General features: G+C 33.7%; 2 protein-coding genes across 2 annotated transcripts; both read left to right on the top strand.

The window, feature by feature from the left end:
• Positions 1-3436: 3436 nt before the first annotated feature.
• Positions 3437-9789, top strand: LOC7495703 (uncharacterized). The gene is made up of 12 exons (XM_002308574.4): positions 3437-3680; positions 3862-3989; positions 4123-4185; positions 4496-4617; positions 5004-5119; positions 5207-6014; positions 6336-7067; positions 7569-7790; positions 7861-7956; positions 8039-8233; positions 8371-8484; positions 9293-9789. Exons 1-12 carry the CDS (start codon positions 3580-3582, stop codon positions 9551-9553), a joined length of 2958 nt encoding a protein of 985 aa, XP_002308610.3. The 5' UTR covers positions 3437-3579; the 3' UTR covers positions 9554-9789.
• Positions 9790-9930: 141 nt separating this feature from the next.
• LOC7471535 (E3 ubiquitin-protein ligase PUB23) lies at positions 9931-11866 on the top strand. Its single transcript, XM_052454096.1, has 2 exons — positions 9931-10117; positions 10229-11866. The coding sequence occupies exon 2, from the start codon at positions 10687-10689 to the stop codon at positions 11749-11751; it is 1065 nt and encodes a 354-aa protein (XP_052310056.1). The 5' UTR covers positions 9931-10117; positions 10229-10686; the 3' UTR covers positions 11752-11866.
• Positions 11867-19960: the final 8094 nt, after the last annotated feature.

Below are 19960 nucleotides of genomic sequence, written 5' to 3' on the forward strand. Positions count from 1 at the left end.
ACTCAGGTTGTTTTTTGTTCTTTTTTAAGTGATTTATTTTTTCAATTCCATCTCAAAAACATTTGGTTTATTGAGAATTGGACTTCGATATTTATTTTAATATGCTTTCTTTAGATTATTATGATATCATGATACGAGTTATGAATTTGGCAGGATGACCTAGATCAATCCAATTTGTTTTCTTTTTTATATATTTTTTTAAAAAAGTTGTTTTGAATTTTTTTTAAAATCAAACTATATTTTTACCAGTTGTCCAACTTACTTTTGGACCTGTCAAATCAACCGGGTCATATTAGGTCAACCTCATACGTTTTTCTTTTTTTTAAAAAAAATCTATTATTTTTTAGAAAAAAATTATTTAACTTGCAATATGGCATAGACAATGATCTAGTTATAAAAAACTCTAAATGTTGTGGTAAAACCATTGTAGACAAAACACTATACATGCTCACATTTCATCGTGGACTAAGTGTGACAATTTTTTCATTTTTTTTGGTCATCAAACTTTTTTTTTATTGATTGTATTCTTCGGGAATAAATTGAAGCCCAATCAATTCAAATTTGTTGAGCAATGAAAAAATTGAAAGAAAATGGATCGAAGTGAAAAAAGAGGAAAAAACATGTGGTAGTTTCAAAATTGAGTAAACAAATTTCACGGTCCACCTACTTTTCAAATCACAAAATTTTAGCCCCTCAATATTTCAAGAATTCAATTTTGGTTCTAAGCTTAATTTTCCTTATTTTTTAGCCCCTGGTTTGAGAAATGATGGAGAAAGTGGACGGATTTTGGTGATAAAAAGAAAAAGTCTTTGTTGACACTAATACCAATCATGAAAAATGTCGATTTTGATATCAATAGATTCCATTCGATGAAGGTAGTTTAGCCTAGGTGTTGTGTTCTTTGCTTTTCACCTCTCTTGATATGGTAGATCTGAGTTTTAAAAATTTTTGGTATTGGATTGATTTTAGGTTTTTGGATGAACTTTTGAGATGTTTAAGACCATATATGAGTTTATCCATGCGTTTAGGGTATTTTCTAGGTATCTTAGGTCAAAATGAGTTGGAAATCGAGTTTTTAGGCAAAAAGACTTGAGATTCGACTCTTCATCAACCTGGTGATCGCTGAAAATTCGGCCAATAGACAAAGCGATGTCTGCATTATTTTCTTCTTTGAATTAAATGGTGGATAAAGCATTGTCCACCCTTAAATATTGTAAGGAAAAAAACAGGCCTAGCACACGTGCCATGCTTTTTTTTTTAATAAGCCTGGCACGCAAGCCAAACCTGTTTGTTCTTATATTTTTTTTTTATTTAATGTATTTTCAACCCCTTTAACTTAGAAAAAAAATAATTTCATCCTTTGTTTTTTTTAAGGTCTCTTTTCTTAACTTGAAAAAAACCTTCCTTTTGTAATTGAACTTTTTTAAAAAATTAACGGTTCTTTTTATTTCAGTTTTACGCGCCTATTTTTTTTCAAAAAAAAACAATGTTGTTTGATGTAAAAAAAAGTCTCGTGCAATTAGTTGGCATATAATTGAATAAAAAATAATTTTGAAAATAAAGAGTTGTTAGATCCGGTAGGATGCATGACTTAGAGTGTAAGTTTAACAAGTTAATCCAAGTTCATTTTTATCCTTTTTTTAGAACTAAATATTTTTATTTTTAATATCATCCTTTAACATCGAGTTAATTGAAAATGAGCATCCTAATTTATTTCAACTTGGTTTTAGCAGGGATATCAAGGTCTCATGACCTAGGTTATATATTTAGATGATTAACTTGGGTTTATCTAAGTCAATCCAATATGTTACCGTCTTAATAATTTTATAAAAACTATCATCCAATATATGTCAAATTTAAATTCATCATAAGTTTTTTTTTCTCTTAGAAAAAACATTGAGAATGCCTTGAAATTATTTTTACATTAAAAAAAAGACAAATCCAACCCGTTTTCTTTTGCTTGTTTTTTTAAATATCATCTAATTCACTATAAAAATTGATTCCAATAAAAAAAGTTATCAAATACAACCGGGTTCATTGTCCATGTTGCAAGATCCTATATCTTGATACACATCCATATCTTAATTTTTTCAACTAGTCTTTAGTTTTTGTCAATGATTTTTTTTTTTGCATTTATTATCTCAAACAATTCTTAATTTATTTAATTATATTAATCAAATTCTTGTATAGGGTTTTTAATTTGCAATTAGAGTTTTTTTATGTCAAAAAAATATATTGTAAACACTTGCATATTTAATTTTTTTAGTTGAAAAAACATATTCAAGTTGTGGTGAAGCACCGACCATATGATTAGTACTATATATACATGAGCTCCATAAAAAATGACAAAAGACTATATAAAAGGAAAAATATATAGTTGTGGATTTATAGTTAGCTTACAAGTTTTTGTGTTTCATTAATAACATTATAAATACTGTAGTTATAAAATTTGAAAAGGTTTTATTGACCCTCTGGATTGCTATAGTTTTTTTTTATAAATATTTTTGAGTCAACCTAGGTTGACATTGACTTATATCCACCCTGGTTAACTCTCTTAACTTGTGGTTGAGGTTTTGTCTCGATCGATCTAAGTTAAGTTTTAAAACTATAATAATAATTATCTTTGTCCTTATCTTGACACTCCTTACCTATGAATCCGACTTAGCCTTGAGTCGACCCTTAGATCGGGTCTTAACACTACGATAATAACAATTGTTTCCTTACATTGACCTGGATCAATTATCAACCCGACTTGTGACTTGGGCCTTTCTCGAGTTGACTCTCGAGTCATATTTTAAAATTATGACAATAATCAATTTTATTCTTATGCTAACTTGAGTCCACCCGACTTGTGACCTGAATCTCGTCTCGGATCGATTCTCGAATTAGATTGTAAAACTATGATAATAACTATTTTTATTTTTAAATATCTTAGTTGGATAATTTAAAAATTAAAAAAAAATTATGAGAATATTTAAAAATTTAAAACTAATAAATATTATTTTTAAAAACTTGTTAATCATGCAACTTCTATTTTGAAATTATAAAAATTGACTCTATAATGCATAACAACATACACTATCTAAAAGATTTTTGAAAATCTGTATGGCATTATTAATGATTTGGCTAAATATTTAAACTTTAATAAATCAAATAAATAAAACAATTTTTTATGTTATATTCAATTCCAGAATCATTATAAGTTTTCTTCCTCTTCTTTTTTCTTCTATATATATTTATTTTTTATTAAAGTATAATTTATTCTTGCATTTCAAAAACATTTTTTAAAAATTTTAAATTTTATTTTATTTTTTCTTTATTTAAAATTAATATTTTTAAATTATTTTAATATAATAATATCAAAAATAATTTTTAAAAACTAAAAAAATATTTTAAAATATAACTATACTATCAAACACTCCCTTCAACCATAGCCTGCCGGCTTTAAATTTAACACACCTCTTACAAAACCAAAAAAGCTCGTCCCCTCCGCAGATCTGTCTGTCTCTCTTGTTCCTCTCCCTCTAAAAGAATAAAAAACGGAGAGAAGAGTAACAGATCGCTTTTCTTAATTTCGCCATGGCCATGGCGATTAGGTCTTTGCTTATCTTTTTATTTATTCTATCACTTACTGTCCCTACCTTTTCTCTTCATGAAGATCAAGTTGGTCTCATGGACTGGTAAGCTCCTTTCAATCGCTTCTATTTCTTTTCAACTTCCAATTCACTGAATCCAAACAAAGCTGATTGTATTTTTTTAATCACTAGTTGATTAATACGGTAGCTGCTAATCAATTTCCGGGTTAATTAGATTTTTTTTAATTAGTATTAAGTTTGATTTAATGGTTAATAATGTATATAGGCATCAAAAGTACATAGGGAAAGTGAAGCACGCTGTGTTCCAAACACAAAAAACGGGTCGAAAGCGTGTTCTTGTTTCTACTGAAGAGAATGCTATTGCTTCTCTTGATCTCCGGCATGGCGAGATTTGTAAGTTTCGTTTAATGGATTTGTCCAATGCATTCTTTAATGTTAAGTTTCGCTGCTGGAGTAGTTTTTTCTTTTTAATTATTATTATTATTACTTGAAGGGATGCTGATTAGTGTTTTTTTTTTTTTGGCAGTTTGGAGGCATGTTCTTGGGGCCAATGATGCTATCGATGGAATCGACATTGCCATGACAAAATGTAATGATGCTCGTTTTTCTTATCAACTTTGTTGTATTTGTTCTTGCTGCTGTGGAATTGATAAGAAAAACGATGTAGCTTTCATCATTCTGCGTGTCTTACTAAAGGAAAGAATCGTTAAGACTGCTTCAATATTTTTTTTTTGTGTGTGTAAAGGACTTGAGAGAACATAAATAAATAAAATTGGAATACATAACACTGGTTTGTATTGCCTGCTTATTTAGAATGAATTTGGTGTACCAGTACAAGGCTTGAGAATTCAATTTTTGTAGTCGTGCTGGTTTTCTAATCTTCGATTTCAATCTTTCAGATGCTATTACCCTTTCTTCAGGAGGAAGCATTCTACGAGCATGGAATCTTCCTGATGGGCAGATGGTGTGGGAATCTTTTCTTCAGGGACCAATCGACTCTAAGTCATTCTTGTTTGTGTCGGTTAGTGGATAACTTGTTAGATATATTTGAAGCTTTTAATGAACATTGTTGTATTATCTAGTCCAATCTCCTAGTCTCTCTCCTGTATCAGCTGTGTTTAGTAATTCTTAGTTATTCTAGAGTATGAGGCCTTCGTGCTGAATCTATTCTTTTCTATTCCTCTTACCTTCACATACATCTCAGGTCATTGTGAAATCAGAAATTTCCATCCACAGTATCATAGTTTAGTTCCTCTAATGAAGTGTTATTTTGTGTCTGTCATGGTCATAACTCATAATTCACAATTTCTTCCCAATTCTCCTATCATTCTTCCAAATATGCCCTTGCATGTTATGCACCCCAACATTTTCAGAAGAACTGTTGTTAACTAAGTTTTTGATCTGCAGACAAGCTCGAAAGTTGACAAGGACAACACAATCCTTGTTTTTGGTAAAGGAAGTCTCCATGCTGTTTCAAGCATACATGGTGAAATTGTTTGGAAGATAGATTTTCCTTCTGAAAGGTCTGTCCTTTTGAATTTTACTCACCAACTTTCTCTATTTAACCCATCACCTTGCAATTGATGTGATTGTGATACCCTTGGTTGCAGTTTTGAGGTTCAGGAGGTAATTCAGCACCATGATGGCAATACAATATACGTGGTGGGATTTGTTGGTTCTTCCCAGTTTGATGTGTACCAAATCAATGCTAAGAATGGAGAGCTCCTAAAACATGACAGTGCAGCCGTTGATGGTGGGTTTTCAGGGGAAGTTTCTCTAGTTTCAAGAGCCAAACTTGTGGTGCTGGATGCTGCTAGGTCAACTTTGTTAACAATAAGTTTTCAGAGCGGAGAAATCAGCTTTCAGAAAACATACATCTCAGATCTAGTTGAGGATTTCTCAGGGATTGCAGTGATATTACCTTCAAAACTTACTGGTTTGTTTGCTGTGAAAACCAATACAGCTACAGCATTTATTAGTGTGTCAAGTGAAGGTAAGTTGGAGGTGGTTGACAAAATCAAGCATGCAACAGTTATTAGTAATGTTCTTTCAATCTCAGAGGACCAACAGGCTTTTGCACTGGTTCAGCATGGGGGCAATGACATTCACCTCAATGTGAAGCAAGTTCATGACTGGAACAGTGATTTGCTAAAAGAGAGAATCAAGCTGGACAAGCAAAGAGGACTTGTCCATAAGGTTTTCATTAACAATTATGTCCGGACTGATAAGTCTCATGGATTTAGGGCTTTGATTGTTATGGAAGATCATTCATTGTTGCTGTTACAACAAGGCGAGGTTGTCTGGAGTAGGGAGGATGGCCTTGCCTCAATAATAGGTGTTACCACGTCAGAACTTCCTGTGGAAAGGGAAGGTGTATCTGTGGCAAAAGTGGAGCAGAACCTCTTCGAATGGCTTAAGGTACGATCTAATTGTTTCTTTACAATTTAAGTTGGCTTACTGAAGATGAAAGTTGCCAAAAATCACTCTTTCAAGACTTGAACAAGATTCTGGTTATTTTCACAGGTTTTTTTATACTTTTTTCTCCTTTCTTAGTCTCCATCTTTTTTAAACTTTACTTAGTAGTAGAGTGAGGGATCTGAATTATTGTGAGATTGCATTTGATTTGGTTGCATAGGCGATGATTGTTTGCTATCATATTCACTCCTTTGTTTGAAAAAAACATCTCATTGACTTCTTCGAGGACTGTGATTTTGACACATGATATTTTGTTGTTCTAAGGGACACATGCTGAAGGTTAAGGGTACCTTAATGCTTGCAAGTGCTGAGGATGTAGCAGCCATTCAAGGCATGAGGTTGAAAAGCTCTGAGAAAAGTAAAATGATCAGGGACCATAATGGATTCCGAAAGCTGCTTATTGTGCTCACTAAATCCAGGAAACTTTTCGCATTGCACACTGGAGATGGACGGATTGTCTGGTCTCTCTTATTGAACTCTCTACGTCAAACAGAAGCATGTGAAAATCCAACTGGGATTAATGTGTACCAGTGGCAAGTTCCTCATCATCATGCTATGGATGAAAATCCATCTGTCCTGGTTGTTGGCAGGTGCAGAACTGGTACTGATGCACCGGGAATATTTTCCTACGTTGATACTTACACAGGGAAGGAACTTAAGTCTTTTGGTCTTGATCATTCTGTTGCACAAGTAATTCCACTCCCGCTTACAGATTCAACTGAACAACAGCTGCATCTACTAATAGATGCTAATGGACAAGCACATTTGTACCCAAGAGCACCTGAGGCTGCTGCCATTTTTCAACGTGAGTTTTCAAACATCTACTGGTACTCGGTAGAAGCTGACAAGGGTGTTATTAAGGGACATGGATTGCAGAGCAATTGTGATGGTGAAGTTGCAGACAACTATAGTTTTGGTACCAGAGAAATATGGTCCATTGTATTCCCCTCAGAATCAGAAAAGATCATTTCAACCGTAACAAGAAAATCAAATGAGGTGGTGTTAGTTTCCGGTCAAATTTTTTCATGATTGCCACTTCTTTCTTTGTCTTCAAAGATTTATCCACTTTACATTTCATTAACTGCTCTTGCTGGTTAGTCTTTAAGTAACTTTCTGGTTGGGATTACAGAAAACCTTTTAAAGTAGGCAAACAGGCATCGTTTTAAAAAATGGCATTAGAGTTGTTCCATGAGGATGTGCATTTTTTTTTTTACTAAATAAATGTTGGGATTAGGTTCAATAAACAAAATTTTTTTCTCAGGCTTTGAATTACAAGCATTGTTTTTCAGGCAACGTTGATGCTTTTTTAGGGTCTAAAAAATCACAGTTTCTGTAGATTCTTCTTGTTTCTTTACCAGAACCTCAATTTTTACCATTCAGTTTTGTTTTGCTGAAGTTTCCAATAGAAACTTTAGATATAAACTCAATAGGATATCTTGGTTTGCTGACATGTTCCCTTGGTATGTTTAATTGAGGGTCTTCTGCATTTGCCTCCAGGTTGTTCATACCCAAGCAAAGGTTATAGCTGATCAAGATGTGATGTACAAGTATATATCAAAAAAGTTGCTTTTTGTGGCCACTGTTTCACCAAAAGCCAGTGGAGATATTGGATCAGCCACACCAGGAGAATCACAGTTGGTTGTCTATGTTGTTGATACTGTCACTGGTCGTATATTACACCGAATGACTCATCATGGCTCACAGGGCCCTGTCCATGCAGTAGGTTTCGCCTTCCATTTTTGATGTCTTCAATGATATGCATTACCTTATTTATTGTCACCTTTTGCAGGTTTTTAGTGAAAACTGGATTGTCTACCACTACTTCAATCTCAGAGCACACAGATACGAGATGACAGTTATTGAAATTTATGATCAGTCCCGGGCAGTAAGTTTTCAATCTTTACAATTATGCAATATTGTTTGTCTTCTTATTATAAACAGTTTAACTTTTGCAAATTGAAATTCAGGACAACAAAGATGTTTTAAAGCTTGTTCTTGGAAAGCACAATCTCACTTCACCTATTTCTTCGTATTCGCGACCAGAGGTCACAACAAAGTCACAGTCTTACTATTTCACCCATTCTATCAAAGCAATAACAGTTACATCAACTGCTAAGGGTATCACTTCGAAGCATCTTCTTATTGGGACAATTGGTGATCAGGTTGGTTACAATCTTTTAAGAAACCTAGATTCCATTGTTGTTTCCAATTTTCTTTGAGGCAAACTAGTCATTTAATGATTTACATTTCCTGCTGTAAAGAAGGATGTATTTACTGAATGTAATTGAATGCTGTACAGGTCTTGGCAATGGATAAGCGTTTCTTTGACCCTCGTAGGTCAGTTAACCCCACACAATCAGAGAAGGAAGAAGGAATTTTACCTCTTACAGATTCATTACCTATCATTCCTCAGGTGAGTTGCCATATATCTTCTTCTTCTCTTCCTTTTCCCCTTTAGTCTTTGTGTCACTGTTTAATGTTTACTTTACTTGAGAGAACACTGTCGATTTTTGCTGAATCCACCGTCCCTGGAAGCAGTTCATTTCTGTACAAAAAAAAAATTAGTTGTAAGATGCAGTATAGAAATCGATTCCACATCAATTAATCTACCTTCCCTGGAATTGGTTCATTTCCCCTTTAGTCTTTGTGTGATTGTTTAATATTTAATTTCCTTGAGAGAACACTGTCGATTTTTGCTGAATCTACCTTCCCTGGAAGTGGTTCATTTCTGTACACAAAAAAACAAGCTGTAAGATGCAGTATATAAATCGATTCCACATCAATTAATCTAGAGCTTGGAGTGATCCATTGATGGATCCTGTCTTGTTTTCCTCCAACAATCTTGTACCCAAAATGGTTTTGTTTTTTCCTTCAAGATTTTGGTTTGGAGACCAATGGCACCTGATATGTTTTCTAAAATAAGGAGCTGCAAGTAAATTACGTGGAAGTAATCGATACAAGTGGAAGTAATTGCAGTCTTGGATTGTGAGTGCATGCGAGCGGATTACGGTACAAGTAAATTGGAATACTCTGACTTTTAGCAGAGTGACTGCTCTTCGCAATCAAAACATTGAACTTCGCAGACAGACATTCGTACAAAAACAAACCCACATCTCCCTTGAAACTGTTTCATTCTTTATGGCCGCATGCTTTTATTTAATGTTTTCTTTTATTTTAATGAAGTTCGTTCTCGAGCTGACACGGATTATCACTTCTTGCAGTCGTATGTTACACACTCCCATAAAGTGGAGGGGCTACGAGGCATAGTAACAGTGCCTGCCAAGCTGGAGTCAAACACCCTTGTCTTTACATATGGTGTTGATCTCTTTTTCACTCGCCTTGCACCCTCAAGGACCTATGATTCTCTTACAGAGGATTTTAGCTATGCCCTGCTGCTCATAACCATTGTTGCACTTGTCGTGGCAATCTTCGTGACTTGGGTCCTGTCCGAGAAGAAAGATCTAAGTGATAAATGGAGGTGAAATCGTTTCTCCTCTAGACTGTCTGTACCCAGACAATTTTCTTTCTTATTTATTTTACACCTGAGTTACTTTCACTGGAATCAGATTAGTAGATTCACTCCGAACTTGTAATGTTAATTTTGTAGCATTTCCTTTTTCAATGGCATTTTTTGTACTTGCCATTATTACATTTTTGGTCATCATGTAAATTAGACATTGCTAAGGCAAGAGAATTGATATATTTGCTGTTCTCTATACATGCCGGGTCCATTCTTGTTATCTGAAGCAATATTTTGGAGGGAAATGCCAAATGGCCAGAAAAAAGGTGGAGGGCTGTGAAAGAGAAAGCTGGTAAAGTGGTCATTTAAGAATGGGGCCAAAATTTGACTGTTTCTTGGTAACAAGTCTGGTTTCTGAAACTGGAATAGGGAGCTGGGCCATGGTTTTTTTGTAGGTTTTTTCGAGTCATCCAAACCTAGCTAGAGAAGCCATTATTGAAGCCCACAGAGGTTGAAAGGTTGCTGTTTGGAAAGTTGGAATCTTCACCAGAGCCATCATTCGGAAGGTGAAAGGACCCATTGATTGGTAATTTGATAGTCACTATAATTGTACTTTGTCTTTCGTTTCGTACTAGTTATCGAGAGAGGGATAAAAAAATCTAACATGCTCACCACTGTCTGCAACTTTTTTCTTCAGTCATGAGATGTAATCCTTCCAGAGGAGGAGGAGGAGGCGAGTGTGAATAGTAAATACAGTTCCTGGCTAGGGCACACAAGATTGACAGAAGTGGAGAGTGAACACCTCTCTAACGAGACTTCTCCACCTGAAGTTTGCAAGATTTACCTTTTACTTGGGATGAAAATGACAGGCACTGTCACTGTAATTTGCCTGATCTTTTTGGAGTCTTTGTCCCATTCATCTCCCAGTCAAGGACACTCTCGTGAGCATATCTGCACCGTTTCACTGTCCAAAGTGATCAGCTCCATAACCCTCTTCCCTCTCTCTTCCATAATTGAGAACTCTTTAACTGCCACAAAAAAAGCACCTAAGAAGCTTGACACAGCACAACTTTCTTCAAGAAGAGAACACAGACTCTCAATCTCTCTTAGGTTTCTCCACAGAAACAGCTTACTACAAGGCCTTACACTTCCACCATGAAAACCCACCATCCAAAACTCAAAACACAGCCACGACCACTCTTTTTTTGTGGTTTCTTTCGCCAATGCACAGAAACTACTTTAAGTCCCACTACACCCAACCCACCTGCTCTTCCTATCTCCTCCACTATTCCTACTCCAGCACCACCACCCCAAACAGCAGCAGCACCACCTCCAGCACCACCACCACCACCACAACAATTACCTAACCAACCCCACCAAAAGTCCACCCAAGCTGAATCCTCTTCCTCCTCCTCCTCCACTACCACCTCCCAAAGTTTCACTCAATGGAGATTCCCTCTCTCGAACTCCCCACTCCACCAACCCAGACCCGAACCCGAACCCGAACCCGAACCGAATCAAGACTCCGCCTTTATACCACCGTTGGCTCCTCCCATGCACCCCAACGACCTGCAAGAACTCCTCCGCCTGGCTGAGCTGCAACTTACCAACGGCTCAGAAACTGAGCAACTTTCTGCTCTATATCTCTTAGAACGCTCACTCGTACCCGACCCACCATCCGACCCGGTTTGCTCACCCGAATTAATGCGCGGGGTGGTGGCAAATTTGAAAAACAAAGCAGGGGTAAAACCGGCAACAAAAGTCTTATTGGCACTTTGCTTGGCGGAGGCCAACCGCCACGTTGCGGTGGAAGCTGGCGCGGTGGGGACGGTGGTGGAAGTGGCGATGGAGCTCGACGGATCTCCTGCGGAGAGGGCATTGGCGGCGTTGGAGCTGACTTGTACGGTGGCTGAGGGGGCGGCAGAGCTCCGGAACCACGCACTGGCGGTGCCGGTAATGGTGACAATGATGGGTAAAATGGCTGGGAGGGGGAAAGAGTATGCGATAAGTGCTCTCGCGGTGATTTATGGGAGTGGCGGAGTTGGGTCAGATGGTGAGCAAACTCTTCATGCGCCGCCAGAGGAGGTGGCGCGTGCAGTGGCGTTGGCTTTACAAGGAGACTGTACTGCTAGAGGGAGGAGGAAGGGTGCCCAGCTCTTGAAGGCTCTTCAAGAATATGGACGGGTAGATTCAACTCAAGAGGTGAATGAACAGCCGTGATTTGATTTTGATTTGTATGTCATGAAGAGAGAGGGAAATGATACTTTAGAATTTTATTAGCCCATGTACATGTAGAACTTATTAATAATAATAATAATTTTTTAATTTTACCAAATTATTATTATTACTATTACCACTTCATTTACTCATTACTTTTTTTTTTTTAATTTGAGATCAAATTTAAGAAAAGCTTTTTGCAAACTTTTTTGGAAATTCATAAATTTAGTGCGGTCAATTTGTTTTAATCTTCATACATGAAACTAGTTATTATTTATTTAAAAAAGTAGTACAGATGGTCACTAATCAATGAATAAAAAAAATAATCATTTGATGAGGAGATTATATATAATAGATTTGTTTTCAAAAACTATTTTTTTCATTAAAATAAAAAGAACCAAGTTTAATTGAAATAGCCTAAATATAATTAAAAATTTGTTTGATATTATAATAATGTTTATTTTACATAGTGTTTTTTACTTGAAAATACATCAAAATAATTTTTTTATATTTTTAAAAATTATTTTAACATCAATACATCAAAACGATTTGAAAATACAAAGAAAAAATATTTTAAAGTAAAGAAAAAATATTTTTTTAAAATAACATTTTTAAAATATAAAAATAAATGGAATTCAAGCTTTAAATAAAAAATATAAATAAAAAAAAATACCTTAAGACTCCAAAGTCCATTGCTTTACCCTCCATGGCCTTCAACTATCGGCTGTGATGATGATGATGATGAAGGAGTGCAATATTTTTTATATTTGGATATTTTTTTTATATATATTTAAAATTAATGTTTTTTTTATATAATTTTGATGTGTTGATATAAAATATAAAATATAAAAAATTTATTTTAATGTAATTTGAAATAAAAAATATTTTTAAAAGCACCTCAGTAAAGAATGATAATATTAGACTATGATTATTTATCCCATTTAATTATTAGTTTATATAATTTAAGAATAATTAAAAATCCTCTAATAAAAGGAAAAATTAGATTGCTTTAGGAGGAAAATGTATTGCATGAGTGATGACTAATTTCAAATAATTATATGTCCTTCTCAATGCCATTAATTTAGACATTCATACCTGTTCAAGATTAGGTTAAAAATACAACTTAGCATATACAGAACTTGCATGTCAGAATCAGGGGTGAGCGATGAGGTGGGCCTTGTAATAATTGTGTGACTTGATTCGGTGTTTATCTAAAAATGAAACCCGAGTTATTAAATTATATAATGAGATAGATTAGATTTATTAATTTTATTTAAAATAATATTATTTTATATATTTTTTAAAACATCCCACGTAAGCATAATCACACGGGTCAACTTACTGAATTACTAAAATCAATAGATTCAACCATCTAGGTGGTGGTCCAGTGGTAAGAGCTTGGGATCAAAAGGTTTGCTCCCTCTGTGGTCTCAGGTTCGAGCCCTATGGTTGCTCATATAATGATCACTGGAGGCTTACATGGTCGTTAACTTTAGGGCCTGTGGGATTAGTCAAGGTGCGCACAAGCTGGCCCGGACATCCACGTTAAACTAAAATAAAAAAAAATCAATAGATTCAAATTAAAAACCTAACCTTGATTAGGTTTTAGATTGTGGATCGATTGTATATTCTGCAACGGAGCGAGAGTTCTCTTTTATTTTAGTTCTTAGAGCAATATGAAAAAAATCATAGATTAATTCAATTCATAGTTCATTAATGTATTAATTTCCAAACAGTCAAATGCCTGGATAATTAAGTTTAATTGCAAGGAGGATTATACTCTTCTCAAGCTAATGCTATTTAATGTGATGTATTATGCTAGTTTAATCTTAACATTTAAATTAAATATATGAAATAATCCTAGCCATCTTTCAGAATTTAAAAGATCATATTAGCTCTAACTTGAAGAGATTCGTCCAAGACATTATAGACAAGACGATTAACAAATAAGGGGGGTGTTTGTTTCCTGTAAAAAAACCTCTAGAATATATTTTTCCAAATGCAAATTTTTTTTTTTGAAAACAAACGCTGTACTCTAATAATGGAATAAACAATTGAAAAACAGGCTTGGAAAAAATATTTCATCAAATAAATAGCCAGTTAACCTTAGACATCAGGGGTGTTCAAAAAAATAAAAAAACTGATTAAACCGAGAAAACTGGAAAAAAAAAAACCAAAAAAACCGAACCGTGAAAAAAAACCGATTAAAATTTTGAAAAAACCGACTGGTTCGGTTTCGGTTTTTTAAGCATGGAACCGAAAAAACCGAACCGAACCGGAAAAAAACCGAGCCAAACCGAAAAAACCAAGCCAAACCGGTTTGAACTGGTTTTTGTTTTAAAAAACCGAATCGAACTGAAACCGGTTGGTTTGAACCGGTTTCGGTTCGGTTTCGAATTTTTTTTAAAAAAATATTCAGTTTGATTATTTTTTTTTAACAACAACATGGTGTCTCTCTGACTTAGCTAGGTGCTAGGATATATTTATGCTTTTTTCTTGACAAGTCTTTATGTTTTTTTTTTTTCTACTTTTTTGCGACTGTAATGTTGTTCTCTCTTTACTCATTGGTTTTTGTTTTCCCTCATGGTGTTTTTTTTATTTAATTATATAATCCCCGCTTATATATATATAAAAAAAACAGTTAACCTCTTCAGCAAACTGTCGTCAGTTTCATTGGATGTTTAACCTTTGCAACCAGTTAACATACAATTAATCATGAGATAACCTAGACCTACTGTTAATTAGAGCTTGAGTTTCTAATTTGAAGATTTTGGGCCTCAATCTGATGTAACTAGTCACAGGAATGGGAAAGAATTGCTGATCTCAGATATTATTATGTCGTTTAGGATTATTTTTTTTTCATGATAAGAAACGAAGCTAGAGCCAATATTAGAGGTTAAATAGCAAATAATAATAATAATAATAATAAAATTACAAAGAAAAAAAACACAAGAGAAAGGAAGAGATTACAAGAAAACAAATACCCAAACATTTCTTATGAGCCTACTAACATAGTTCTATTTGGAAGGCCATAAAAAACTCTCTCTAAAACCAAACAAATCCAATTCTATTTATTTATTTAGGATTAATCTCTTTCAATCAAGTTTAAAAATGTATATTCGAGAGAGGTTTATAAGGTATTTGAGAATAAGTTTCATCCTGTTTTTTTATTAAAATTTAAATTTATTTTATTTTAAATTAATATTTATAAATCGTTTTGATATGATAAATTAATGATCATAGAATGCCTAAAACATTAACTATTAATGACCAGATTGCTAAAACAAATTTGAGAGTGAGTTTAAGAACTGCTTCATACAAATTAGGTTCCCTTGCTCCATTGCACCAGTGGCTAAAACACTGACGACCTAGCTAGCTTAGATAATAATAAACATTAATAATAAGAAAATTAAGATAATGAAGAACACCATCACACTTCTATCTCATATACTTGACCGGACAGCTAGCTAGCATAGATAATAATAATAAACATTAATAATAAGATAATGAAGATAATGAAGAACACCATCACACTTCTATCTCATTTATAATCTAGAATCAATAATAATAATTAAAAAAAAAAGATTACACATTTTGGAGACCTGATAACAAAATCTTCAAACATGCTAACCCACCATATCTTCAAGAGTATTGAAAAATCTTACTCGACATGTTTAACTGTCTTAACTTGTATTGTTTGAACTCATATACATGTGTAGTAGTACTGGAAAAGTGCACCGGTTTGAATGAAATCATGATTCATGAAGTCCACACCCACATAATAAGGCAGACAAACCACAAAGAACTACGTTAATCTTATCAAAAGTGGGTCCCGGATACTGTGGATCCCATGAATCCAACGAAGCATAAGTTTGGGATTAGTTTAATTGGAATAAACTATTACAGATTTTTTTTCCCCGTACTATATATTCCAGATATCAATGTAACATGATTAGTTTGGTTTTTGTTACTGAGCACTAAGCATGCCATTGATAGAATATAGAAGATAGTCGACATCCCTAAAGTCCCACAACTCAATAATTTCTCCAAACTAAAGTCTCAAATACTACAAGTAAATGACTTTCCAAGAAGACAAGGGTAGCAGTAGCCATGTAATAGAGAAAGTTAGTTCCTAGCTTAACTGAAAATAGTCTAACAGTAAAGAGTTAATTAGAGAAAGAAAATATTCTTGAATTAAATTCTATCACTTGTATTTCTCAACTCAAATGTAAATATGCAATCGAATACAAACCTAAAATAAATAAATTTTTTTATATAATTTAATTATTGAGAGTAATCATCCACCCATGAATTACGTTCAAAAATGTATTTATGATATATAAAAAATTCAAGTAGACATGTAATTTACATCCGTGTCTACAATATTCATTTAATAAATCTTGGCGAATAAGTTATGGAAGAGATCCCATTATAATTTCCCTTCAAATCATTGCTTTTGCAAGAAAATTCCAGTTATAGGACTTCACCTTACCAAAATTCTGCAAATCAGGAATCTAAACCAAGGCCTAGCTAGCTCATGTTCTACTTCTGGTGGTGGCTCCGTGCTGCCTTGCAACTTATTCTTTGGGCTCCAACCCTACTGACCATCACCCCCGGTTCATTGCAACGAGAGTGGTTGCACTCTTTACAGCTCCTATGATGTATGGAATGATATAAAAGATTGTCATGTTCCAAGTATCACATGCTCTACGACCGAAGAAGAGCTATGCTAAGCTGTTGCACATGCTAATCAAAGTAACCTCAAGGTTAAGGTGGTTAGTCGATTTTCGCACACCACCGAAGTTGCCCTGCCCTGATACACAATATGCCAATTCAATCTTAATAAGCACAATAAAGTGTAATTAAAGCATTGAAATTGACACGGCTGATTTAGCTGTGACAGCTGATGCTGGTGTGTACGTCTACGCGAGCTTATCGATAAGGTTGAACAAGCTGGATTCAACTTTTTGTTAGCACCATATCAGGAGGGTGCGAGCGATGAAGGACTGATCAGATAATTGAGAGATTTTTTATATACAATATTCAAAAATGTTAGGTGAGATTTTTTGTTAAGAACTAGCTACGACCGATGAAGGACTCAGCAATCGCTCTCTTAAACCCTAGCCGTTTCCTTCGTTTCACTCTCTCCCAAGCCGAAACCCACCCTTCCCCTCATTTTTCTTCAAAGCAAGAGTTATCACTGATATAGACACTGGGAGGTCTCGTGGATTCGGGTTTGTTAGTTACGAAAGCACCGAATCTGTCAGTGAAGCATTGTCAGCAATGGATGGCCGGAATTGGGAGGAAGAAACATTCGCGTGAGTTATGCCACCGAGAAGAGACAACCACAACCTTACAATAGCAATTACGGTGGGAATCCAGATTATTGAAGTGGTTGAGTTTCAGCTTTACGGGCTGTTGAAATGGCTTTGCTTCTATAGCTAGTTGTTAATTACTATTAAGAAGTGAGATTGCTTTTTTATTTTCCTTGAATGAGTTTTCTATAACCTGCGATGTTATCTTGTTATTTTGGCACTACCATGTGCCGGTAACGTTATTAATTATTCCTAAGTGAAAATATATATATATATATTGGATGAGTAAGGTGAGCTTTCATCCTAAGCTGAGTTTAGCAGGCTGGGATTTTTTTTGCTAGACTGTGAATGGGATATTTAGCTAGTTAAGAATTAGTTAATAAGGGTATTTGAGGATCAGTTGTTAAATTGGGATTCAACTTTTGAATTAATTTTCCACCATTTTATTCTTTAAAGCTAACTTTATATATACGTGTTTGAATTTTATGTTTGAACTTTGCAGAGGTCCGAAGAGAATTTTAGAAAGATCCATACTAGAATTTGCTTTGGTCTTTTTAATTTCCAGGCACAACCAAGACAATTTCTACTTGTTTTCCAGTTTTTCATCTCTTTAATGGCCCTGAAATCTTAATAAAATTTCTTTGATTACTATAAAAAAAAACCTAAATTCTTATTCAATGAATGATGAATAAAATATCTATATATATAAAAAAATCCAACCCCTAAGTATCAATTCCCATCCCTTACCAACATAAGCAACCTGATTTCAACAAGTTTCTAGCAGCAAAGCAGCAATTGGAACCTAAAACATGTTCTCTGGGGAATGGTCAAGCTGTGAGAGCTGAAGGATGCGCCTTAGAGGGGCAATGCATATGTTCAAAAGATAGGCATTGTAGCCCCCAGAATGGGTATTAATTTCTGTAAAGAAGGTCTAGTTTATAAAGAAGCGCGCTATAGGGTCTGTAGGTATTCATCATGAGCTACAAAATAATACTATCACATTGTGACTACCATCAAGCTTGATTATTGTACTCTTATTTTTCCAGTTTTGCTGTTGTTTCACGGTATGAAATGGATTCAGTTCAACAAAGTGGAGAAAAAAGAAGATGAAATGGATGCCACCTTAAAAAGTATTTGGCATGGCTTAAAATCCATAATTCCTTAGTGGACCAGATGAGTGGAGCGCACGCATTACCCCACTTTTCCCTTCGTCTATATTTCTTCTTCTTTCAAAACACCAAATGAGGAGAAATAATTAATTTCTGGTATGATCCAGATTAAACGAAATTGGCTGAACCTTCCCTAACTTTCAATCAGAGGAAACTGATCAGTTCCTTACTCCCGTTTCCCTTGTGTCATTTTCTGTTCCATCCATTAATGAAGGGAATCATACAGTACTTGCACCAAATAAAAATCGTAGCAGATGACATTTAAAGCTCAGACCATGTGGCATTACTGTTTGTTGCTGGATGAAATCATGATGGGAGGGAGACGTTCCAAAAACACGTTCACAGACAAATTAAAATCTGTAATTTAAAAAAAATAGAAAATTAATTTCACAAAAAAAAAAGAGAGAAAAAACCAAATGTGATAATAACACTCGAAGTATGTGCAACGATATTAATTTGGATAGAAAAACTTGACAGAAAGGTATATTAGAGAATTAGATATTACATAATGATACAATTAAAAATATATATAAATATAGAAACACAATATTGAAAACTTGTAAATTTATATTCGGACATATAAAGTCATTTATCTTTCTTTTCCTAACTGGAGTGCCTATATATTGATTTTTTAAAAAACAACAACAACAAAACCAATAAAATCAATTAATTAATTAGATGAGTTTACGGTTATGTCACTCATTAGTTAAAGTTTCTAAAGCTTCTAGAATTAAATCCTAATTAATGAGTAAAAAATAAACTCACACAATTACTTAGTTGGTTAGTTTTATAGGTTTTCTTTTTAATTTTTAATTTAATTTTTATTTTTTTTCAATCTCTTAATGGAAAAACAAAAATATTAAAATATAACAAAAATCATAGTTATTTCGGATACATAAACACACTTGTGTGGAAAATAGCTGACATGCCAAATGATTTGTAATGGAAACTTATGGAAGCATTTATTAAATCTTATGAGTGCAAGTAATTAAATTTTAAAAAATAAATACTAAAATAGAAAAAAACATAAAGTATTTTATTAAAATAATGAAAAACATTAAGGTGGGTTCATGGGAAGAAAATTAATTTAATTTTATAAATAAAATATTACATATACTTAAAATATCATTATCCCAAGTCAATTAATTTAGATAACATGAATGAGTGATGTGTATGTAAAATAATAATATAAATTAATTTTTGAGGTTTCATTTAATAGTTTTAATTAGTGTGTTAAGATGATTTTTTGATATAATATAATTTTTAGGTTGAGATAGTTATTTGATATGATATTAAAACCTTGTTAACTAAATAATTACAAGTTTAAATATCATTATTTTTATTTTATTTGATAAAAATTAAGTACAAGATAATACAATATAATATAAATTTATACAAGTTTCGAGCATAAAAATTTTTTATTTAAAAATATATATAAAAATAATATAAATTATATTTTAAAATTTTATCTTACTATTTAAACTATTAAATTAAAGTGAAGTTCCAGATTTTTTCTCGAGGGCAAAGCAAATAAAAAGAGGAGCTGTTTCTTCGATTTGAGCTTGAGATAGGAAATCTTTTGGAAAATTTTCTCTAAGCAAAGGGGTCTTGTCTATAAAGAAAGCTATCTCTAGCAGCTATGGTGTGCATCATCAATGATATTCCTGCATGGAATCGATCTCTAATTGGTCTAGGAGACACTTTCAACTTTTTAAAAGTGCAAGGTCT

This window comes from Populus trichocarpa, chromosome 6 (assembly GCF_000002775.5).
Source record: "Populus trichocarpa isolate Nisqually-1 chromosome 6, P.trichocarpa_v4.1, whole genome shotgun sequence".
Taxonomy (NCBI): Eukaryota; Viridiplantae; Streptophyta; class Magnoliopsida; order Malpighiales; family Salicaceae; genus Populus; species Populus trichocarpa.